At 41.7% G+C, this 25992-nt stretch overlaps 1 protein-coding gene and 1 non-coding gene across 10 annotated transcripts in view; one reads left to right on the forward strand and one right to left on the reverse strand.

Annotated features, from left to right (window-relative positions):
* LOC132575191 (chromodomain-helicase-DNA-binding protein 7-like) overlaps positions 1-25992 on the forward strand; it is a 313791-nt gene that overhangs the window by 186066 nt on the left and 101733 nt on the right. For 8 of the 9 annotated variants that reach the window (XM_060243733.1, XM_060243739.1, XM_060243741.1 and 5 more), the window contains 5 exons: positions 8093-8231; positions 12923-13060; positions 15478-15543; positions 23101-23156; positions 25782-25896. In XM_060243733.1, the coding sequence (XP_060099716.1) occupies positions 8093-8231; positions 12923-13060; positions 15478-15543; positions 23101-23156; positions 25782-25896 (514 nt within the window). The remainder of the gene's footprint in view (positions 1-8092; positions 8232-12922; positions 13061-15477; positions 15544-23100; positions 23157-25781; positions 25897-25992) is intronic. The other variant, XM_060243740.1, reaches the window with a different exon arrangement.
* On the reverse strand, positions 1541-1607 carry TRNAP-AGG (transfer RNA proline (anticodon AGG)). Its single transcript has one exon. It is a non-coding gene; the product is annotated as a tRNA-Pro (tRNA).

A 25992-nucleotide genomic window follows, 5' to 3' on the forward strand; every position in this document is an offset into this window, starting at 1 on the left:
TTTCTTCAGTCACACAGTGAAGATTCTTATGCTGTAGTGGCAGCTGATGCCAAAGCAACATTTTTAAAAATCTGCACAGCCAATAATATATTTTGCTGGGCAAAAGCCCTACCTGGCCCTGCTCATCTTCTAAAAACACTTGGTGGGCACCAGAAAAGATGTTGGCAGGCACCATGGCTCCCATGGGCACCACACTGGGGACACCTGGTATAGAACTTTTGTGCAAAGATAATATATATATATATATATATATATATATATATATATATATATATATATATATATATATATATATATATAATGCTCACCACTTAACAGGTGTTGCAGAATTTGGGTTCAGATGATGCTTTTTTTTTCTCTTTCCATTCAAGCAGGATCCTCATCGCTCACTGAGCCATGTAGAACTTGGTTGTCCATGGTATTATCTCATGCATCTGGTAGGGAGGATATAACAAAGTATATGCATGTATGGGCAGGAGAGAAATTGTGCAGCTGCTTGAGTCTTTCCAGTTTAAATAGCATCCTACTGAAAAATGCAGTAGCTGTGTGTGTATATATTTAAATAACACACTCTCTGAATCCATGTGAGATGGAACCCTGGGATATAAGATTCATGCACAGCTTTTGATCTTTAATTGTCATTTCATTAATGTTAAAGCTTTCTGTTATACTTTAAAATTGATGGTTTAAATCTATGTGACATTATATAGAGCAGGGGTGTCAAATTTATTTGCTATGAGGACCAGATCTGACATAAATGAGACCTTATCAGGCCAGGCCATGTGTGTCATAAAATGTAATGCCAGATAGCAGAAATATAAACTTCATAAAGGACTCAGACAAATACAAAGATTTTTTTTTTAAAGGTTAAAATAAAACATGCTTAAAACATTAGCACTCATTGGTCTTAAAGGTGCTTTCTTTGTATCTCTCCCATGTGATCCAGGGAACTGGGCAAAGGAAGCTCTGACTCTTTCCTTCCCCAGGGGACCGGGGGGGGGGGAGAAGCCTCAACAAACAGAAGGAAGAGAGACTTGGCTCAGTAGCTCTTCTGTGTGATTGAGAGAGCTTGGCAAACAAGCTATTCCTCCCCCCTTCCACCCCAAGGGAGGAGCCTCAGCCAATGGAGAAAACAGAGGCTTTGTTCTGTAGCTCCTGTGCAATTGATCAAGCCAGACAAAGCAAGCTGTGATGCAAAAGGAAGCAAGAGAGGGAGAAGAAAGCAGATGACAGGCTGTTGCTTGGGGGCCTGATTCAGCACCTGGGCCACACATTTGACACCCCTAATATAGAGAGTTCCTTGCTTTAGTTTTATGGAGGTTTTTAATTTAGTTTTATAGCCTGTCAGCTTTTGAGATGCTGTAAAGTAGAAATCCCAAATTAAACTATTGTCATATGAACAACATATGAACATATGAAGCTGCCTTATACTGAATCAGACCTTTGGTCCATCAAAGTCAGTATTGTCTTCTCAGACTGGCAGCGGCTCTCCAGGGTCTCAAGCGGAGGTTTTTCACACCTATTTGCCTGGACCCTTTTTTGGAGATGCCAGGGATTGAACCTGGGACCTTCTGCTTCCTAAGCAGATGCTCTACCACTGAGCCACCGTCCCTCAGTGTCCCTTTAGTGTCCCATAACACTAAAAGCTTGTTTTGACTGTGGCTGATTTGGCCCTGTTTGCTCCTTACTCTGAATTCATTTTGTGGTGGTGATGTTAAGGGAATTTGCCATGAATATTGCTATTCCGTGTTTCTGTGACTGCACTGGGAATGTTTGGGGGGTGGGATTATAATTCTGTTTTGCCTTGCTTGCTTTGCTTCAATCTGTACCTTACAAAGTAATCACTCTGCCCTGTTGGAGAGACCTGTGTCTGGCTTTCAAGGACATCTCTCTTTTTCAGAGACTGTCTTGGCACCAGCTAATACTCAGTGGGGGCTGGGCAAGAAACACTCACTCCTGCTTTTCACAGGCTTTTTGTGGAGAATGTTGGTGGGCTCACAACTGTGCAGGAGGGGATATACAGATCTAGCCTCAATGGTGAGGGCCAGATCTGACACAGAGAGTCATACTGCTTTATAGTGTCTGTCAATAAAATGAACCTTTTCTGAACAACAGAAAGGCCTGATTATTGAGAAATGCTCAGGAGCTGACAGGTGGTTGCTTTTGTATTTCCTGCTTAAGTCTTTCATGTGTTGTGCTGCTTTCTTTATACTTTGCCTGCCTTATATTTCCTTTCTATTGTTTTATATCATAACCTTAAGAACATAAGAGAAGCCATGTTGGATCAGGCCAACGGCCCATCCAGTCCAACACTCTGTATCACACAGTGGCCAATAATTTATATATATATATATATATATATATATATATATATATATATATATATATATATATATATATATATATATATATATATATATGTGTGTGTGTGTGTGTGTGTGTGTGTACATATATATGTATAGATATAGATATATACACATATATATACACTCTGTGGCTAATAGCCACTGATGGACCTCTGCTCCATATTTTTATCTAACCCCCTCTTGAAGCTGGCTACACCTGTAGCCGCCGCCACCTCCTGTGGCAAACCTTATTTCGTCACACTGCCATTTTGCTAGTTCTTTCTTCTGAGTTTGTGTGCCATACCTGTCAATGGATGAGCATAAGGAGAAGCTTTGAATTGGTATTTTGGTTGAAGTCTGAAAGAATACCTGATGATATGTGTGTGTGTCTATTAAAAATCAAAATGTTCAAGAAAGGCTAGTCTTTAAGTGAGAAAGCTACAGGTGTTCGGGATTTTTCCCCTAAGCTTAACAGCAAAACCAAGTACCTCAGATAAGTTTTGAATATTTTATCCATGTGTTTATTTGCACATATGCAGTTACAGAATGTGCTTTCTAATGTATGTAGTACTAAGTTTTGAATATGGCTATGGTCTCATCCGTGTTGCCTTTGAAACTGGAGACGTCTTTGTGACTGTTGATTGTGGTAGGCAGTTGATGTTCTCAACCACCAGGTAAGATTTTCTAAACTCCAAACAGCAGATCAGTGATACAAAATTCTTCTGCAGTTTATTGTATCCTTTAATATATTCTGCTAAACATAGAGTCTCTTGGGCTTGGCTATTCATCTAAAATTGGAACTGGAATAAAATCTCATGGAACTATTGTCTTGTTCCTATATAAATTCTGTGTCTGTGTGCACATGTGCCTTTATTTTATTTATCGTGACTATAACTACTGGAAGACCTATATTATGTGAGAAATCCTGTATTTTGCTGCATTACACAGGTCATAAAAGATGTAACATTATCAGACTCTTATTATTATAAACAGGAAATATTAGTGGTGTTTAAAAAAATCTTTGTGCAGATACAGATGTTACAAATTCCACTCTCGGCTTCCTGGTTTTCATGAAACCTCTTGTGTCCTAAGCACTTAGAGATTCTGTATGTCTTAAACAATAGAAATCATTAGCACATTCCGGCCTTTCTGCAAATTGACTTTTTAAAATCAGACCTGGCCTGTGCTGTTCTTCAATATGTTAAGCCTGTTACTCATGTACTGAAGGTGCACTCAGTGTACCCTAACTGCTATTAAATTATATTGTATGCTTAGCTCTGATTTATAGAGGTCACTAGTAAAAAGCACTAGCCTGTCAACTAGCTTTACCTGGCAGCAGTTCAACTATGACAGGCTTACCTTTGATTTAAACAAATTTGAGAAATATGTAAAGTTTGGGAAGCAGTTTTGCACTGATTTGATAAAAGAAACCACAAAATGCTGCAGCGCAGGTGTTGAGAATGTTTGAAAGCTGATTGAGGGAAGCAGATGGCTTTAGTCAGTGGCATCCAGCCAAAAGAGCAGGTGCTGGTCATGTGACCACTGGTTACCAGGGTAATCTGATTGCTCTTGGCGTGCAGATGAAAGGAAAGGGGCCCAGTGTTCAGCTGTAGTATTGTATAATTTGTGGCAGTTAGAGCGGAAATAAATGCTGGAAATGGAGCCTCATAGTAGGGGAGACTTCTGTCCATGTGTTGTATATACACTAGGATGACTGGAAAGGGAAATGCTGCACAGATTCATTTTTTTCTTTAAAAATTATTTGTCTTCTATAGCCTTTGTAATGATGTTAAACATTACAGGATTTAGAGGGCTTTTAAAAAAATGTATCTGTACCATGTTTATAATTCGAATTTCTGAAATTACCAAGGATTTAAATTTTCTATGAATGGGTTTGTGTAACGTTATATTGCAGTAATAGAACTAAGATGTTTTGCAGACGCTTCTGTTACAATAAGTGTAAAGCACTTGTTTGTCAAGTTATTATCAATTTTATAGCTTGATAAACATTTTCTCTTTTTTAAATGAGCAAATTCACTTGCCTTTTTCCCTCCTCCAACAAGTTTGAGTATTGAAACAGTATTCTAAAATCACAACTGTATCAGAAACTGGTGTAACTGAATATTAAATATTTTTGTTGTATTGCAGTTTTTGATACAGTTGTGACTTTTCAGTTTCTCAAAACTGATTCCATGTCTGTTTATCTTTGACCTAACGTTTAAAAGAAATGCACTTGAATATTCATAAGTGTTTTAGTACAAAAATCTTGAGGAAAAGGTATAAGCAGCGGTCGTTTTGTAGAAAAATAGGTGGTGGAGCTCATCCAGGGATTGTTATGCAGCTGCAATACTATTCAATGGGCAATATAATAATAATAATAATAAAATTTTATTTATACCCCGCCCTCCCCGCCAAGGCAGGCTCAGGGCGGCTTACAGGCATGGCAAAGCCATTGAACAATAAAACAGTTATACAATTCAATAAAATTACAATTTACTATTAAATTTTTACATAATCTAAAACAATCTAAAAACAGTCTAAAATATCTCTATTCGGTGTTATCTCAATTATTAATATTTGTGATGGCGTGATGTTTATTTCAAGCTCCATCTTGAAAGGCTAGCTGGAAGAGGGCGGTTTTGCACGTAGGCTTCCCAATCCCCAGGTCCCAGCGGGGGATATCCTGGTTTTACAAGTTTCCCCCCGCCCCCCAGCCAGCTAGCCGGCGGGGAAGCCCCACCCCCCACAGTCCCCACAGCTCTAGATCTCTGGCAGTTTTAGGGAATAATGGGGAATTGATCTGCAGATATCAGAGGCTCTAGGGGAGCTGTGTTTTGAGGTAGATGCACCAAATTTTCAGTATAGCATCTAGTGCCTCTTCTCAAAATACCTCCCAAGTTTCAAAACGATTGTACCAGGGGGTCCAATTCTACGAGCCCCAAAAGAAGGTGCCCCTATCCTTCATGATTTCCTATGGAAGAAAGGCATTTAAAAAGGTGTGCGGTCCCTTTCTATGTGATAGCCAGAACTCCCTTTGGAGTTCAGTTGTGCTTGTCACAGGCTTGATCTTGGCTCCACCCCTAATGTCTCCTGGCTCCAACCCCAAAGTCTCCTGGCTCCATCCCCAAAGTCCCCAGATATTTCTTGAATTGGACTTGGCAACACTATTTGCACGCCCTACGGAATTGACTAAGGTCCCGTAGGGCCCGCACCTCTTCCGGCAGCTGGTTCCACCATTGGGATGCTTTTATAGAGAAGGCCTGTTCTCTAGTTATTTTTAGTTTGGCCTCCTTTGGCCCAGGTACTTCTAGGAGATTTTGTGAGCTAGATCGTAGTGCTCTCTGGGGAACATATGGAGAGAGGCGGTCCCTAAGGTAGACAGGTCCTCGGCCATATAGGGCTTTAAAGGTAATAACCAGCACCTTGTAACGAACTCGGTAAACAATTGGCAGCCAATGCAGCTCCCGCAGCCTAGCCTTCACATGTTCCCACCAGGGTAGGCCCAATAGCAGTCTGGCTGCTGCGTTCTGCACTAGCTGCAGTTTCCGGGTTCGGCACAGGGGCAGGCCCATGTAGAGGGCATTACAGTAGTCTAGCCTCGAGGTGACCGTTGCATGGATCACTGTTGCCAGGTCACTGCGCTCCAGGAAGGGAGCCAACTGCCTCACCCGCCTAAGATGAAAGAAGGCGGATTTGGCAGTGGCTGCCACCTGGGCCTCCATTGTCAGGGAAGACTCCAGTAGCACTCCCAAGCTCCTGACCCTGCGCACTGGTACCAGTGACGCACCGTCAAAAGCAGGAAGGGAGATCCCTCCATCCGGAGCACCGCATCCCAGGCACAGGACCTCCGTCTTCGCTGGATTCAATTTCAGCCCACTCGACCTGATCCAATCTGCTACAGCCTGCAGCGCCCGGTCCAAATTTATAGGAACATCGACAGCCCAGCCGCCCATCAATAGATAGAGCTGGGTGTCATCAGTGTACTGGTGGCACCCCAGCCCATACCTCCGGGCAATCTGGGCAAGGGGGCGCATGTAGATGTTAAATAACATCGGGGAGAGAACTGCTCCCTGAGGCACCCCACAATTAAGTAGGTGCCTCCGGGACAGCTCCCCCCCAATGGAGGTAGAACTCTCAGAAGGAGGAAGTGGAACTCTCAGAAAGGTGCAGGAGCTATGCTTCTGTGAGCTCCCACTGAATCTGAGGTCTGTTTATAAGGATACTGAGTATTCCTAACAGTAAACAATTTAAGCCAATTTACAATTCTCCAGCATGTTCTGTTTTACACATTTGGTGTGTTCAGCATTCCTAACTTTTTTTAAAAAGTGCTTGTGAAATCTTGCATGCTTTTGGTATGCTGAAGGTAAGATCCTGATTGTTGTGGTAGATATGGGATCCTATTTTCTTGCAGTTTTTTTCCTGGCAGCATGAAGCCCTCCATCCCTTTTAGTTTGGAAACTGCCAGACATTTCTTTGAGGACCTCCCTCTGTCTTGCCCTGTTTTAGAACTCAGTGTACTTGGCCTTTGGATATTCACTTTAGAAATAGGGGAGTTGTAAGAGAGAGGGAGTGAGGGAGTATAATATAAGTACAACAGAAGGTTGCTTTTGTACAACTTAATACTGAATACAACCAAGATCAGGCCTTTGAGTGGGTTTTCCAACCTCCAGGTGGTGGCTGGGGATCTCCTGGGATTTAGGGTTGCCAAGTCCAATTCAAGAAATATCTGGGGACTTTGGGGGTGGAGCCAGGAGACATTGGGGTGGAGCCAGTAGCAAAGGTGTGACAAGCATAGTTGAACTCCAAAGGGAATTTTGGCCATCACATTTCAAGGGACCACACACTTTTTAAATGCCTTCCTTCCATAGGAAATAATGAAGGATAGGGGCACTTTCTTTGGGGGCTCATAGAATTGGACCCCCTGGTCCAATCTTTTTGAAACTTAGGGAGTATTTTGGGGAGAGCCACTGGATACTATACTGAAAATTTTGGTGCCTCTACCTAAAAAAAAGGGGGGGGGCCAGAGCCCCAGATACATGCAGATCAATTCTCCATTATTTTCTATGGGAATAAGTCTCCATAGGGAATCATGAGTACCCAGCAGACATTTCCCTCCCCTCCCTCCGCTTTCTGATTACCCTGAAGCGGGGGGAGAGCCTCCAAATCGGGGGATCCCCTGCCCCCCCCCCTTGGGATTTTCAACCCTACTGGGATTACAGCTGATTTTCAGACAAGAGAGATCAGTTCACCTATAGAAAATGGCTGCTTTGGAAGGCGGATTCTATAGCATTATATCCCATTCAAGGCCCTCTCTTCCACAAACCCCTCCTCCTCCAGCTCCACCCCCAAAATCTCCAAGTATTTCCCAACTTGAAGCTAGTAACCCACCTTTGAACTTTTCTGTTAAACTTTTTTCTTTTCTGCTTAACTTTTCTGTTAAACTTTTTTCTTTTCTGCTTAACTTTTCTGTTAAACTCTTCTTCGACCACTACCCATTGACTTAGCATAGCTCAATATTTATAGATTTGTGTAGGCTATAGTAGACTAATGTATAAAGTAAATGGAAAATGTATCACAACACAACTATTAGTAATGGTCATAATGCAGATAATTCATATATTAAAATATTAATAAGATCAGGGTGTTGAAAACAGCCAAAAGGGAGGTGTTTTCAAATTAATTTCATTCTTTGCAGTTTAAAGAGGTTTTGTTCACTCAAAATCTGATCAAGGATTTTTATGTTTTAGTAGCAAGAAATCAGAATCAGAATCCAGTGCAGTAAAGAAAAAGGTCAACAAGGGAAAAGAAGGTTCTGAAAATTCCGATTTGGAAAAAACACCACCAGGATCACCACACCCTGAGGAGGAAGATGATGCAGGAGTTCAGGTAGTACCATTTTTCAGTTGTTTAAGTCTAGTTATTGAACACAGTGTAAAATGTGTGTGGAAAATAAGTTATCTTTTTGTTGTTAAGCTCACGAATTTTCCTTTGGTAGAAATATTAATATGATATTAAAAATAGGGATCATAGTAATCATAGAGAGTTGAGGAGCTGAGCTTAGTTAACCTAAATTTTTGAGATAGAGGAAGAGGAGCACAGTGTGTGCTTCTATTTCCAGTTAAGAAAACTTAACACATTATCACTTTAAATAATGTCCTCATGGCACTTTCTCTATTCCCCCCCACCCTGAAATGCACCAGTACGTTTTTTCACTGCAATAAAATATTGAGTTGACTTTTCCAGTGAGCTTTCAGCTAGAACACAATTTAAGAGTCCCAACCTAGACCCCACTGACACTCATAATCTGTTTGAATTTACTGACATTGTCTCAGCTCAGGTGTAGCACTACAAAATAAGACCCAAGATGGGTAGCTCCTACTTAACCACAAATTGTGTTAGTCTTTAAGGTGCTACTGAAGACTCTTGCTCTTGTCTACAAGTTCTAGTAGTTCAGAATGTTCCCACAGATTATCAGGATTGTTTCTGAATTGTGAGTTGCAAATCCTCTTGAAACCATGATTAAATGCATGATTTGGAGACAATTTCTGGTTAGTATTGACCATAGTTTGTTTCAAGCTATAGTGGGAGAAAACTGGAAAACGGAGGAGAGGCTTGATATAGCAGGGCATAAAAACCACACAAGCTACTGTCTGTACTCTCGCCTTCAAAGTTGAGATGTGTAGTGACTAGAGACAGAACATTTTTCTGTGGTGGCACCTTATCTCTGGAACGCTCTCTCTCTCTCTCTATCCTCCTCACTCTCCCCCTTGCTCTCTCTCTTACTCGCTCTCTCATTCTGAAACAACCCCCCCTTTGAGGAGTGCCTGATGCCTACTTGACGTCTCTTAAGTGCCAAGTCAAAACCTCCTATTTTCACCCAAGTTTTTAATTTGGGGTTTTATCTTAGCAGCTTTTTTAATGGGTTGTTTTTGTTTTATGGATAATTTTTGAGCTGCTTATGTACACTGGCTTGTCTTTATATTTTTATGTTTTAATATCAGCTCAAGCAGAACTGCAAAAAGGCAGCATAGAAATATAAATAAATCTGACATTAAGTTTGGAAATATCTTTTGGGGACTCAGTATTGTCAGCTTGGGAGTTAACAGTCCTGAATAATTTAATATAATTTGCATTGTAGCTACCTCACATTAGAACTGACTCCAGGTAATATGTGAACAACTTACAATACTATTTATATAGATACTGAGCAGGTTAGCCAGGCCTGTAGCCAGAGAATTTTGGGTGGAGAGGCCTAGGAGATTAAAAAAAAATGGTGGTGGGGGGGGCGTGGGGCTTGGCTGCTTCTTCCCGGTTCTGCTTTCACTTCTCCCCACTACTCACGAGAAAGCCCCTGCCTGCCCGAATAGCCTGCAGCAGATCACAGAGTCTGACTGCGGGGGGTGGGTGGGTGGAATGCTGACAGGGCAGAAGCTGCCCCCTCAGAACCTTGCTACACCGCTCAGGCTCACCTCCTGCCCCTTGCCTTCGCCGGCTTCTCCAGCCCACCTGGCCTCAGCTATCTCTCGCTGTTGCCCTCTTTCTCTATCCTCTTCACTCTCCCCTTTGCTGTCACTCTCTCGCTCTTGTTGCTTTCTCTTGTGCTCGCTCGCTCTCCCTCCCTTTTCCTTGGGTCATGCTGATTGAAATAGAAAATATCGGAGGCCTTCCAATGGAGGGGCCCCACAGGGAAGGGGGGTTTAAACAGAGTGGCCTGCCCCCCATAGCTGTGGGCCTGGGGTTGCCAGGTCCCAGCAAGAATTCCTCTGGCTTTCAGTGCTATTCCCCACAGTTGGCCAGCAGGAAATCCCTGCCCTCAAATGTTACTGTGTGACATCCCAGACACAATGATGTCAACTGTAAGTGACATCATCACATCAGGAAATGTCATCCAGTGACCCTGTGAGTTGGGGGCAAAACTCCACAGTTTGAAGCCAGTTTTACCATAGAGTTTTGCCCAAAAACCAAAGTGTCACCACACAACATCCTCAACATTATGACACAACTTCCAAATGACATCGTTGTGTTGGGAATGTCCCAGAATGCAACCTTAATCCTAAGGAGCCCTGTGTATGCTGCCCTTTTTTATGAGAACTGTTGTTTTACTTCTGCCCTCAGTCTCATGTTCTTCAACAATTACATACGAGAACATCTTCTTTTCCCTTTACCATGTTTTGGTAAGAGTATTGGGGAGCGAATGTATTTTCATCATTCAAGAATACAGTGTCTCCCCTGTCATTCAATCTGCATTTTTATTGGCACACTCAAATAATTGTAAAAGGTCACTGAGGCAGAAAATATAGTCATTTTATCTCCACTAATCTTGTTCTCTTATAGTTTTAGCAGTATTAAAGTAACGTGAAATTATCTACTAAACCTCTGGGTTGGATCCAGAATAAATTTTCATGGTACTCCATTGCAGAACAGGAAAGATCAAAATAGAATCTTCCTGCCTCCCACTTCAGCCCACTGATATCCTGAATGCTGCTCCTTGGGAAAAGGACACCCTCAGGAATTACATGAGGACAAATTGAGGATCTGTTGTAGAAAGGAGAAATTGGAGAAAATTATACCTCTCTTAGTGGAAATTTAGAGTGGATCCAAGAGCTCCATGGCGCAGAGTGGTATGCTGCAGTAACTGCAGTCCAAGCTCTAGTCACAACCTGAGTTCAATCCCTGAAGAAGCTGGGTTCAGGTAGCCAGCTCAAGGATGACAGCCTTCCATCCTTCCAAGATTGGTAAAATGAGTACCCAGCTTGCTGGGGATAAAGTGTAAATGATTGAGGAAGGCAATGACAAACCACCCCATAAAAAGCCTGCCATGAAAACATCATGAAAGTGACGTCGCTCCAGAGTCAGAAAGTACTGGTGCTTGCACACGGGACTGCCTTTACCTTTAGTCTAGATCCACCTCACAGTTTAGATTTGGGGCTCAAATCCCTGCTTTTAATAGAACCCTGGAAAATATCAGTTTCTCTTCCTCCTCTGTCCACCCCAAGGATAAGAAGCACTGTGAAATGGAAGGCCTATAATAAAAATGTTCCTGTATCCCAGTTCAGTGGAAAATAGATTTCTGTGTTAGAAAATTCAAATAGTATATAGGAGCTGCCTATCAAAACTTGAGTAGACCCTTGCCATTCACCAGAGTTTCATTCCTGCGATCATGGTAAAACCCACAAATACTCAAAGCAGACTGTCTGCTGCTTCCAGGGATGGACTGCCCTGGAAAAGGCCTCACTCAGTCATGGAGGGAGGCTTGCCTGGGCTAATCATGCGGTATCTGACCAGGCTGCAGTATTGTCAGGGGAACTGTGTAGCAGTGGCTTGACTCATCATCAGACTTACTAGGGCAAGTCTCAGTGCTGCAGATGAACACCACCATGCAAGACACCAGTCCAGGGTGGCAAGCTCAACCAACATGCACTGTATAGAGACAAGGTATAGGGCCATGTCCTGCTCTTGTCACAGGTTCAGGAGTCATGTACTTAGGACTAGCAGCATCACATGGTTTGGTTGCAGACCACTAATAAGTAAAAGTGTAAATCTGTGAATGGCAAGGATCTACTTTATACAGAAAGTATTCTTCTTTGTGGTCTGTGTAAATCCACATACAGGACCTGTGCAGGAGCAGATTCCAAATATTCTAATGAATTCGTACCAGAATTGGCATGCACACTAGATTTTTGATTCATTGTTTATCCTTAACGTGGAGAAGCAAGCAGCTTCCTGCTCAGTTCTCTTCTGACACCACACTAGGAGCAGCTCTGAATGCATGATTTTCACTTAAAGGCAGCTTTTAGAGATGGAAATAGTATAGGCAAAATTGTGGAGTTCAGAGAGAGAACTGAGTAGTCAAATGGACTTTAGCTCCAGTGTATCTTCTCTGACAAACAAAAAAAACTTGATTGTGGAAAATATATGCATATAGAGAGACAATTGTCCTTATTCTGGATTACTTCAGAAAACATTATAGCATGAAACCATTGCCCCAACAAAAAATATTCTTGGGTGAGGATGCCGTAAAAATTTTCTGTGGCCTCACTTGTATAATAGAGTAGAAATATCTTCCTTGTGAAAGAAAGTACCATCAGTGTGAAAAAGCCATGTTAACGAGAACAGATGCATAGGTCTACTGTACCACGCCATATTTATGTCTCAAGATTACACAGTGCCTGTATCCTGTGAACAGTGCAATTCTACCGTCTACACAGCCCCTTCCTTTCATGCCACAGGAAGGCATTTTCCACTTTGCTGTAATAATGTATTAATTGGGTGTGCTTCCCCCAGGAAAAATTTTAGATTGTTCTGTAACTCACAGACTGTTCTACACTCCTACCATCTTTGGCATTTAGCACAATTCTCTTTACACTTATATGGTTTACTACTGAACTTTCATTATATTTCATTATGAGAGTCGGAATCATCTCCCAGCATGAATTGTAGATTTTCTTTTTTGAGGAGATCATTGCCTTCTTGCCTGAGTCTTCTTTTCAAAACAGAAATGGTTCCTGCTTGTAGAGCTATACAGCTGTCAATGAATGAGGTGGACATTTATCATGTAAGATTTTTTTCTTTTTCAGAAGAGGCGTTCTAGCAGGCAAGTTAAGAGAAAGCGTTACACCGAAGACCTGGAGTTCAAGATTTCAGATGAGGAGGCTGATGATGCAGATAATGGTGGAAGAAACTCTCCTTCTAATACTTCTCAATCTGAGCAACAGGTCAGATCATATTTATGCTTATCAAACAGAGGGTAGACTAAAAATCCTGTAATGATTTTGGGCTGTAAAACATTTCAGTGTTGCTTTTTCTTCCAAGGAACTTCACCTTAGCTTAGCTCAATGTGCCAAAGGAAATTAGTTGTTTAGGTTCTTAAGGGCTGTGTTCATTCAAGTTTTCTTTACAAGCCTACAATATGTAATTCAACACAATTTAGTAAAATTAATGGTCTCTGCTGAAAAGCCTAAAAATGGCTCCAAGGAGACTGAATTTACCACTGTGAATTCAGTGGTCTGACTTCTATGATTTAATAAACCACTCAAGCTTGTCTCCTGCTGTCAGGCACTATAAGAACCCCTTTATGAAATTACTGTCTTGTAGTAACCAGCAGGGTATGCTTTATTCTCTGTGCAATGTAAATGATGGATAAAATAGGTTGAATAAAACGAAGGGTGATAATGTGAAATGATTCCTGTAACAATCTTTTTGTAGTCATCTTTTAATATAACTACTTCACTTAACTGACTTGACAAACCATTAATAAATGTGTGCACCAGTTAAATATTCATTTGACAATTTATGTTTTTATTTGTTAAATGTCCTTTATGGTGTCTTCAGTTAAATGTTTCCAAGAGACATCAATATTACTTTCACATTTAGTGTTCTTGAGCAGCTTCAGACTAAGAAATTCAATATTTTATGTAAAGCTAAGGACATTCCTAGAAGACCAAAAAAGTCTAATTATGAACAGTCCTGCTAGATCAAATGAAGGGTCTGATTAGTCCAGTGTACTGTTTCCAACAGTGGCCGGCGTCTAGGAAACTGACAAGCAGGGGTTGAGAGCAATAGCTCTCTCCTCTTCCTCATCCCAGTCCGAAATTCACAATTTAGTGATATACTGTCTCTCACTATATGTTAGACTTCCCAGTCCCCATGTTCCAGCGGGGGTTCTCCCACTTTCCCAGGCTCCCTCCTGCTCCCAGTCAGCTGACCGGTGGGGGGAAGCCCGCCCCTACAACCTCCATGTGCCTTTCCACCTCCGGAGGCTTCAGACTCCACTTGGAAAGGCTTCCTCTTGGGATGGTGTGTCTGAGTCTACGGCTGAATGGAGGTGGGGGTAGAACAACATGGCTGCTTCCAGTGGCTTTGAAAGTAACCCAGACCTGCCGTTGGTTGCACAATCTTTTCAGAGGTCATTTGCATAGGAAAGGTAAACTTGAACCTTTGGTTGCTCTGTGTTACTTTGAAGAAGCTGGAAGTTCAGCAACTCGTAAGTAGAGATGCCAGTCCCCAGGTGGGAGCAGGCCCTCCCCCACTTCAGAGTCATCAGAAACAAGGCGGGGGGAAGGAAATGTCTGCTGGGCACTTCATTATTCCCTATGGAGATCAATTCCCATAGAGTATAATGGAGAATTGATCTGGGGCTCTGGAAGGGCTGTCTTTTGAGGTAGAGGCACCAAATTTTTGGCATAGCATCAGATGACTCTCCTCAAAATGCTCGCCAAGTTTCAAAACGATTGGAGCAGGGGGTCTAATTCTATGAGCCCCAAAACAAGGTGCCCCTATCCTTCATTATTTCTAACGTAGGGAAGGCATTTAAAAGGTGTGCGGTTCCTTTAAATGTGATGGCCAGAACTCCCTTTGGAGTTCAATTGTGCTTGTCACAACTTTGCTTATGGCTCCACCCCCAAAGTCTCCTGGCTCCACCCCCAAAGTTCCCAGGTATTTCTTGAATTGGACTTGGCAACCCTACTAAATGTGGAAGAAACCTGTCTTCCCTGAATTTGTCTCATTCCCTTTTTAAAATTATCTAAACTAGTGACCATCACTGTGTTCTTGACAGCAAATTCAATGTTACTTATGTATTGTGTCAAGAAAACACTTCCTTTTATCTGTGATAAATCTGAACCCAGTTAAATTGAACAAAAGACCCTGTTTTGAATCCTACCAGTGCATGGAACCTGTGATCTCTTCTCCATCCTTCGGCAGTCCCCTTTGCCCCAGTGCTGAGGGCCAGGGATCTTTATAGACATATCACTGAGAAGGGGAATTTGGTGAAATCCTCCCTCCCTATACACTAGCAAAGAAAGCTTGGTAGGTTTCCTGTTAGTATGTTCATTTTTTTTAAAAAAAAAATTAAGATAAATTCCAAGTAGCAACATTATAAAATAGTTAGAGAAAATAAAAAATTATACAGAATTATATAAAATAACAATATCAACCTAAACTAATCTAATACATCTATTACTATCTGTAGGAGCTAATCCTAGAAAGAGAAGTATGTTCATTTCTAAACTAAAAGCCACAAACATTTTAGATGTCCCTTATGAAGAAAGGACTTGAACACCTCAGTCACTTTGGTTTCTCTTTTCTGTGCTTTTGAATACAAATATAACTACTATGAAATGTTTCTTTGTAGGAGTCTACTGATGCTGATGGCCCTGTAGTTGAGAAAATCATGAGTTGCCGTACAGTCAAGAAACAGGTATTTAAAAATTTACATAAATTCATAACACCTCAGAGCTATTTGTTTCTTTGTCAAATGGCTTTCATAATTGGCAGAAAAATGCATACTGAAGTTCACAGGGGTTTTGTTTCTGTTTTCAAAAAGTCCATCATTCAGACTGGTCAAGTAATCTGCCTACCCAGAGAGAGTAAATTAAATCAAGATGGCTTTAAATTAATGATGTAAAAGAAGTTTTAACAACAAAAAAGTAAAATTATTTTTTATCCTTTTTTGGTAACACTTGTATTTCTCGAATGACAATGCACAAAATTAGTTGCTATAGTAAATAGATCTTTTTTGCAAATTTAACTTCATGTCAGATGTCTATACCGTCCGATTAATATTGATAAATTGGAGGAGGGGAAAAAACTCTTCAATTAAGAGAAGCCTTAAGGCTCTCTCCTCTCTTTTCCAGCAGTGGAGCTGTGCTGATATAAGAAGTATTTAGACCAGGAATGCTGAACCCATTTGTTACAAGGGACAGTTCTGACATAAATGGGACTTTGTGGGGCTGGGCTGTGTTGTGACATAAAATGTAATGCCAGGTAGTGGAGATATAAACTTTATAAAGGACACAGAGAAACACGATTAAAGATACTGATTTTTACTTAAGATACAAACATGCTTAAAATTCTTGCAGTATTTTGTTTAAAATGGAAAGGTTGGGGAATAGTGTTTAGCAATGCAGTTTTTAAAATAAAACATTAGCGCAAGGGTCACAGCAGAAACTAAAAATATAAAATGCTCTGAGCCTAGGAGAACGTAAATGGCTGGACATTAGGGTTGCTGGGTCTGTGTCTGAAGAATTTGGGGGTGGATCTTGGAGAGGGTGGGGTTTAGGGAGGAGGGAGGGTCCTCAGTATGGTACAATGCCATAGAGTCCACCCTTTGAAACAGCCATTTTCTCCAGGGGGCTGCCGCTTGAAGGGCACTTGGTGTAATTAGTCAACTGATCAAAGCCACCAAGTATTACACCGTCTTTCAGTTTGCAAAAATATATTATAAGGATTGTGTACAACACATAATAGACAATACAATCATGATAGAGGCCGGTGGTGCTAGGGCCTTTTAAAGTAACAGAAAACCCCAAGGGGCTAAAATACCCAAGCTGCTTTCTTGAAAAGACATCTCTCTAGATTTTGATGACGTTTCAATTCTTTCTTTGGTTTGATGATTTAATTATTTAGGAACCCTGTTCTACATTCTCTAGTCACAGCATTAAGATTCTCATTTCAGTGTGAACATCGGGCTGTTTCCAATGTTCACACTGAAATGAAAAGCTTAATGCTTCTCATTGGACTATTTCCAAGTTTGGACGTATATCTTTTCATTTGGAGATGGGGTTTTTTTGGCCCCTTGGGGTTTTCTGTTACTTTAGAAGGCCCTAGCACCGCTGGCCTCTATCATTATTGTATTGTCTATTATGTGTTATACACAATCCTTGTAATATATTTTTGCAGACTGAAGGACGGTGTAATACTTGGTGGCTTTGATCAGTGTTCTCCAGGGGAGCTGATCTCTGCCAGGGGGAGATCAGTTGTAAAAGTGGGAGATCTCCAGCCCTCTCTGGAAGCTGGCAACCCTTCTGGGCATTGTAAGCCACCCCCACCCCCGCCAGCAGGTCTACTCAGATTGGCAATCGCTCTCCAGCGTAATATCCCTCTTTGGCTGTGGGTTCCCAGGTTAGTGTACTCACTAGGCACCAATACTCAGGTCCATTCAGCAGAGACAAGCTGGCTTTAAGGAGACATGTCCAGGAAGCAGCAGCTTCAGCCGGCTGTAGGAACACTGGAAAGTGAAACTGAGCTCCACTCCATTGAAAGACATTGCAGCACAGACAAAGTTGCAAGGAAAACGTGGAATGGATTTTCCATTAAGGTTTCTGGGGAAAATCCATTCCACATTTTCTTTGCAGATTTGCAAACCTAGAAGTGCTTCCTGCTGCAGCCAGCAAAAACAAGGCAGAAAGAGCTGAGAACTTCAGCAGCCTCAGAGCTTCAAAGGATGAGGACAGGAAGGGGGGAAGAAAAGAGCCTCATGGGCCTGATTAAAGTCCTGGGTGGGGCCTGTTCTGACCCACAGGCTGAACATTAGACACCCCTGATTTAGACTTTTCTTCTATATCATTCACCATAATTAGACTTTGACATGCTCCAGAAAACTGCTTTGCCAACTCAGAAACAGCTGCACACATCTCTAATGTGGCTGACCCTCACCCCAGATGTGTCATTCCCAGCCCACTCCCCAAAATGAGAAAGGCTTGGTGCTAGTGGTTCCTTCTTGCTTCAGTTTTTTTTCCCAGCCATGTAAAGATGGGGAAATCACCAGACAGATCAGAACCTGCTTCTGCCAAGCTCCCCTAGTTGACACTCGTGATAGCAATTAATTCTTCTTCAGCAGTCAAAGAAAGATTACCCAGATATTGATGTGATAAAACTCTTTGAAAGTTCTGAGGAAGAACTTTGAGTCAGACTCAGTGCATTCCGGAAATCAAGGGCCGAACTCTCTATTTGTTAGGAAAATTTACCTAGGGTTAAACAACATATCCTTAGGGGGGTTAGACTTTCCCCCAAAGCAATTAACTGGGGCGGGGGAATCCTTCTCTATATCATATAGTTTAGACACTAGGAAGTTAGTGCAGATTCCCAGTCAAGGTTTAGTAACAGTCTTCCTACAGACACCAAATTGTTTAGAAATTTTTTATGTTGATCAAACAAAGGACAGCAAGCAGGTTTTGCTGACGTAAGGAAGAATGGACTTTGTGTCCAACAAGATTGGCTCATTTTTTTTTACCTCAAGATCAACACATGGTTGGATTGATTTAGGAGCTGAAAGCAGAAATGGGAGCCCTTTAATACAGCTTGCAAGACCGCAGTCCATCAGCTCCTGAAAAAATCCTTCCACCATTGTATAGAGGAAGAAAGAAGCCCAATTAGGCATGATGCTAGTGCACTCAGTGAGCCCAAGAATATTCTAACACTTCCCAGCTTGACCTCAGTCTGGATGCTGGAGACTGTACATTTATGAATCATCTTTCCTCTAAGGAGCTTAGGAAAGTGTTCATGGTTCTCCCTTTCCATTCTATCCTCCCAACAACACTGTGAGTTAGATTAGGATGAGTGTGTGTAAGTAGCCCAAGGTCACACTGAAATGCGGGATTGTACCGGTTATAGTGGCCTCTCCATTTAGCAGTATTCATCAGAATTCCCAACTTTTCAGTATCATTATTTGCCCACTCACACCACTAGTTAACATTTTTCCCTCAGTACCACTGCCAGTAAATGTTTGAATTTCCTCTTAACCTCAATGGGGCTGCTTTACATTTGTCCCCCATCAGCCCCATGCTAATTCAAAAAATGCTGCAATGTAAGGGAAGAAAACTTATTGACTAGCCCATGGCTTCATTTATTTATTCATTTTGATTTCAAATTTCTACATGATGTACATCTTCATGATAACAACAGTCCAGTCCATAAAACATCCAGCTGTTGCAAGCAGTGACCACTTTGCAATAAAGTAAGCTTAACTTGCAGAAAAGATATCTTTGAGATTTTATCAATCCATTATTTCAATATGAAAATTATTCATGCTGCAGTAACCATATATAAAAATTATCTGCAATTTATACAGAAAAGTTACCACATAGTTTAATAACACTACTTCTGGAGACCCTATAATTGCAGTGCCAGGGACCAAATAACTTGTACTTTTGTGTAATTTCATATAAAATTGTAGAAAAACAGGACTGGACATCTTAAAATGCCAGTCCTGAATAGATATTCTTGCATATTTCTTATATTTTTATAGAATCAGTATCTGTTATTTCCAAAAAGCCCAAATATTGCCTAGATATCTCAATATATATTTTAAAAATCGATAAGGTATTTTTTTGGTATATATTTGGACTGGAAATATTTGAATGCGTATCCCTAGCAACATCCCAGGACACTGGAGAGGAAAGCTTATTTCAGATCATCACGTATACAGATTTTTAAGGAGAACATCCTTACTCAATCACCCTCCTGTGTCTAGGTTTCTGTCCTGGAACCTCAGTACTATCTGCAGTGCACTCACAAGACCTTTCTTGAAATGGTGACTGCTTGTTTGCTTAAAGCTCAAAGTTTGCTTAACCATTCAGTTTGCCTTCCTTATAGACGTTGCCTTGTTGTGCAGGATGTCGGAATTCAACAAGCTTTCTAATTATATTCGTCAAGTATAGAGATGTACTGAGAACAGACTCTGCCTTTATTTCTAAAATCAACTCCCATGTTCTGTAGGGTTGAGGAAATCAGCTTACTTTCTCTTTTCCAGAACCTAGTCCATCAAAGGGAATGTGAGTGGCATAACTAGATGTTAAGTGACACCTTAACTTTTATATCTCTAGAACTAAGGATTTCAGGAAGTGTAATTTCTCTTTGTAACCTTCAGAACGGTATCTAGAATTTCTTCTTCTACTGTAGGCTGATAGATACAGGATTATAGTTACTGAGTCTGTTAGGCAGCATAGAGGTATCCTCCAGAAAGGGTGGCTACACAGTCCCTCAAGTGGGTGGCAACCACTGTGGCTTATAGTTGTTGTCCTTCACTTAGAAACAAATGCAAAGCTGCATTTTGAAAGTCTGTGGAGTCCTTCTTGAAGATGAAGAAGATATTGGATTTATATCCCGCCCTCCACTCCGAAGAGTCTCAGAGCGGCTCACAATCTCCTTTATCTTCCTCCCCCACAACAGACACCCTGTGAGGTGGGTGGGGCTGGAGAGGGCTCTCCCAGCAGCTGCCCTTTCAAGGACAACCTCTGCCAGAGCTATGGCTGACCCAAGGCCATTCCAGCAGGTGCAAGTGGAGGAGTGGGGAATCAAACCCGGTTCTCCCAGATAAGAGTCCGCACACTTAACCACTACACCAAACTGGCTCTCCTTCACCTGGCACTATCATATAGATGCATTTTCCTTTGCAGAAGCAACCTTCAGAAGAAGGGTGCTTCAAAAGGTGTTAACCTCAGTAGTTATAAGTAAATGCCTTTGTGTGGATGCACAGCCCATTACATCCCATATGCAAAGGTTGCCCATCTACTGGAGAATGGAAAATTCAAGCTTGCTATGAAGTTTCATTTGTAATAGTTCCAGGGTGGGGCAGTCTTTTACCTAGAACAGGGTCCCCAAAGTGGTATCCACGTGTTTTGAGAAAGTGGGTGGAGTCAGGTCAGGCTCTTATCCAGCACAGCTTCTGATTGGACACTGGAGATCTGATTGCCTATGCAGCTGTCACCAGTGTTGGTTTTATTCTTTCTGTCACTCATCTTTTCCAAGACATTTTTAAAATTACCCTTCTCCCCTATACTTTGTATGGTTTCACTTCCCATGGCAGCCATCTGTGGTTTGGCCCACCATTCTGTGACAGAGTTCTAAAGGTGCCCACAGGTTTAAAAAGATTGGGGACCCCCAACTTTGAAAGGGCAAAATAAGCACTTTGTTCAGTATCTGAATGGGCAGTGGAGTTGAGGCTGAGAAAGAATTCTTTGGCTAAGTTTTGTATTGCCTTCACGATACAGTCTAGAGCAGTGATGGCGAACCTTTTAGAGACCGAGTGCCCAAACTGCAACCAAAACTGCGTGCGCGCTCCCTGCCCACCCCCACCCCGCACACAAGGTTCAGCTCCCCCCCCCCCGCGGTCCCCCTGTGGCTGCCCCCTGCCTTCCCCTCCTCCTCAGAGGTGCGCCAAGCTGCGCTGCGCCGAAGCTGGACTCTACCGGCTTCCATGCAGCCGGTGCACCTTCTAACTCTTTGAAGCCCACACAGGAGAAGGCTTCTCCCCCCTCCTTCTGGAACCAGAAGTGAGGGAGAGCGAAGACTTCTCCTGCATGGGCTTCAAAGAAGGCGCACAGTCTGCGTGGAAGCCAGTAGGGTCCAACTTCGGTGCAGCATAGCTCGGTGCGCCTCTGAGGAGGAGGGAGGCCACGGAGCACAGCTGCGTTGCAGCTCTGGGGAGGGAGGGAAGGTGGGGATCACAGGGGGCATGGGGGGAGCCGAGCCACATGCATGGGGGGGACGAGGGAGCATGCATACCCACAGAGAGGGCTCTGAGTGCCCCCTCTGGCACGTGTGCCATAGCTTCGCCACCACTGGTCTAGAGACCTTCTCATTGTCTTAGCCAGTATACTGAAGAAACTCCCATTCATGCATGCCAGTATTTTTTGTTATGTGTGAACTCTGTTCACTTTTTTCCCTTTTTGTTTTTGGCCATCAAGTGGCAGCTGACTTATGGCGACTCAATAGGGTTTTCAAGGCAAGAGACTTTCAGAGGTGGTATGCCAATACCTACCTTTGTGTAGTGATCTTGCTATTTCTTGGTGGTATCGCATCCAAAGACTGGCCAGGGCTGACCCTGCTTAACTTTGTGTGTATGGGGGGGGGGGGGTTGTATGTAAAGTGCCATCAAGTCACAGCCAACTTATAGTGACCCCATAAAGTTTTCAAGACAAGAGACATTCAAAGGTGGTTTGCCATTGTCTGAATAGCAACCCTGATATTCCTTGGTGGTCTCCCATCCAAATACTGACCAGGGATGACCCTGCTTAGCTCACTGTTTAATACCATTCTAATTATTTTTGGGTTTATGTAATTATTTTTAAAATTACTATGACATGGGTAAAGTGAAGCACTTCTAAATCCAATTGATTTTAATGAAAGAGAATCTTACAGGCTTTTTCTCCCATTGAAATCAAAATTCTTAACTAACCCTTCATGTTGTTAGAGTAATTTAAAACAAAATGTGAGACTATACCCATGCTTTGCTTCTCTTCAACAGTAAGCTTGCACTGCATGCCATGCATAAGTTGACATATAACATTGTTTTGAGCTTCTTTCTCACAGTTTTATCCTTACCTAATGGTTATGTTTTGGCATTAATTTAATTTGGCTACTCTGCATGTGAGATATCTCGCCTGAATGAATTTAATTGCACCATTGAGTAAAACTAACATCATGAATAATGATGCATTAAAATTACAACTTGAAGTATAAGGTTCAGTTTTATACGATTTCTTATTTAGCAGCGCTAATGATATGGAAGCATAAACCACTGTTAAAACATTATTTGAACATGTTTCAAAAACCACAATATAAAGTTGCCATGAGCCAGCCAAAAATAATACATATGGCATTCAGGAGTACAGTTGCTAATTGGCTGCTGCCTGAGAAAATGGTACACTTGGCTTCTGCTTAACACTGTGGGTTTGGCAGAATGCCAGAATTGGGGTCAGGTTGTTGTGAATGAAGCTGCATGTGGTTAGGGAGGAGTTAAAATGATTCATGTCTTAGAAGCTGTAATAAGCAGTGCAGAATGTTGGTGGGTAAGCAGATGTAAGAAACTTTTTACCTATATCTTCTCTCCTTCTTTAAAAATGCCGTATAATAAGGCACCCTTTTGTTAATTCTAATCCATGCCTTTTTTGAACAGCAATCTGTATTGTGTGGAAGCTGGAGGTGATATTTGACACTGTTGTTCATGATTAATGCCACTGATCTCTCTTTACAGACAGAGAATGGGGAGGAGATAGAAACTGAAGAATTCTATGTAAAATACAAAAATTTGTAAGTAAGCTGTAACCTCAAATCCCCTCTGCAAATGTTTGAAATTTAATTTTTAAGTACCTACTGAAAATAGGCACATATTTAATAAAAATATTAAAATGAGAAACACCAGGCGTTTAGGACTGCTGATCTCATTTCTTTACTTGCATATATTGTAACAAGACCCTTTTTGTTTTACTGCTGAATTGGGATAAAGTGTACAAAACTTTGAAGAGGTAAACTACATTTCAAAAATACTGACGGATGACTTACTGTGTCAATATTTAGTTATTTATTTCTGTTGGCTCATGCAGGAAATCATTTTAACTTTAACGCCCAGCTTATTGATAAATTTGTTTATCAAACAGAAATAAGGCCTGTTGTGGGGGGAAATACAGTGGGCTTTAGAAAGAGTTTTATACAAGAAAATAACTGCTTTGGAGGGTGGACTCTATGGCATTATATTCAGCTGAGGCCTCTCCCCTCCCCAAACCCTGCTCTCCTCAAGCTCCACCACAAAATCTCCAGGAATTTCCCACCAACCTGGAATTGGCACCCCTATTCAGGACTGGCCCCAGTGAGTTCTCCATCAAGTCCTTTACTGATACCTTTCAGACCAACACTGCCTCTCTGATAACGTTGTTGGTCTTAAGCACAGGCCTTCATTCTCTCTGTCTTTCTTTCCCCTCCCCCTTTCTCTCTCTCTTTCTGTATCTGATCTGCTGCCATTGGGCACCATTTTTGACCCTGTCTCTGACTGTTTTGTTTCCCTTCCTGAGGAGGAGAGGGAGGAGTCCTCAGCCAATTGAGGGAAAGCTTTCTCTAGTTCTTTCCCTCCTCCTCTCTCAGGCAATCAAAAGATGGCTTTCTTTCTCTTCTCTGTGAAGCAATAGCTCAATCCTTGCCTGTCCTGAGACTGGAGGGTGGGAGTGCTCTCTGATGAGATAGAGTGACAGGCAGATTAGCTAATGGCTAGAGGATAGGGGGTTGCTCTCCATTGAGATTGAATGACAGGCAGCTCAGCCAATGGGAGAACAGGTGAACTGTGACCAGTTTGTCTGGAGAATTATAGGAGGGATTCTAAGAAAATCCAAGTGCACTTTTAAGACTCTCAAATGGTTTAATTACAGAGCATAAACTCTGTATTACATACTTCTTCAGGTGATGGCTGCAAGGTAAGAAAATTAGATTGTGGCATGTTTATGTAGCAGCTCTTAAAGGGACATTAATAAATAAGGACTTATTGATGAGCAAAAAAGCCACTTTTAGCTTTTATAGTGCAAGCAGACACCAAAACCCTAGACCTTGGCAGACATATTTGTGAATAAATACCTGTTCTGCCAGTTCACATTCCATAAAAAGGTAAAGCTAGTCCAACTCTAGGGTGACATTGCATCACGACGTTTTCACAGCAGACCTTTTATGGGGTGGTTAGCCATTGTCTTCCCCAGTCATCTACACTTTACCCCCAGAAAGCTGGGTACTCATTTTACCGACCTCAGAAGGATGGAAGGCTGAGTCAACCTTGAGCCAGCTACCTGAATCCAGTTTCTGCCGGGATTGAGCAGGTCATGAGCAGAGGTTGGACTGTAATACTGCAGCTCACTACGCTGCACCACGGGACTCTTTACGTTCCATGCATCCACCCAAATACAGGCATTTGAGGGTGGCTACATAGAATGACCAAGAAGACTACCTACCTTTCACTTAAAAAGCTGTCTAGAAGAAGAAGATGAAGATATTGGATTTATATCCCGCCCTCCACTCCGAAGAGTCTCAGAGCGGCTCACAATCTCCTTTACCTTCCTCCCCCACAACAGACACCCTGTGAGGTGGGTGGGGCTGGAGAGGGCTCTCACAGCAGCTGCCCTTTCAAGGACAACCTCTGCCAGAGCTATGGCTGACCCAAGGCCATGCTAGCAGGTGCAAGTGGAGGAGTGGGGAATCAAACCCGGTTCTCCCAGATAAGAGTCCGCACACTTAACCACTACACCAAACTGGCTCTCAATTTGGATATCAAACCTTATGAAAATTTAACACAACATTATCACTTCATGCACATTTTTATTACTTGAATTTATTTAAAGCAACCTGCTACTTAAAGTTAGAGGAAACTATCTCATTTTAAAACATTGATGGAGTTCATGATAATAATATGTACAGATTTTTCCAAGTTAATTGTACATCCATAAAAGTGTTATGCACCCATGTGTATTATATATATCAGTGCTATATTAATAGGAACAAGTGATGTACTTGCAACAAAACCAGCCATTCCTAGTGACAACATAACACACCAAAAGAAATGAAAAAGAGCATATTCCTCTGTCATTGTATTGTCATCTTGATCACAAGTGAAAGCCCTAATCTCTTAGGCATACAATAAGCTCATATGTTCACAGGGAAGATCAAGTTCTTCTTGAGCAGTCATGCTACTATGTGACCTATATTTAATTTACATCTGTTGACTATTATGTGCTTTCCCAAAAATGTCCAATAAGAATATCTTTAAATGGATAATATGTTTGTCTAATAGAGTTACTTTACACAAACAGCATCAAGTAAGTACCCAACTATGACTGTAAATATGTAGAGAATGGTGCATTGTGGATTTGAGCCTTTAAATTTGTTTATTTCATCTTTTAGCTCTTACCTTCACTGTCAGTGGGCATCTGTGGAAGTACTGGACAAAGACAGGAGAATTCAGCAAAAAATTAAAAGATTCAAGGCAAAGCAAGGCCAAAATAAGTTTCTTTCAGAGGTACATTTTTGTTTTTGTGGTTGCTTTTTCAGTTATGTAATCGTATAAAATTTAGAATGTATTGATAGTTACTTAAACTTGTCACTGGCTACTGTT

Source organism: Heteronotia binoei, chromosome 7, assembly GCF_032191835.1.
Source record: "Heteronotia binoei isolate CCM8104 ecotype False Entrance Well chromosome 7, APGP_CSIRO_Hbin_v1, whole genome shotgun sequence".
Lineage (NCBI taxonomy): Eukaryota > Metazoa > Chordata > Lepidosauria > Squamata > Gekkonidae > Heteronotia > Heteronotia binoei.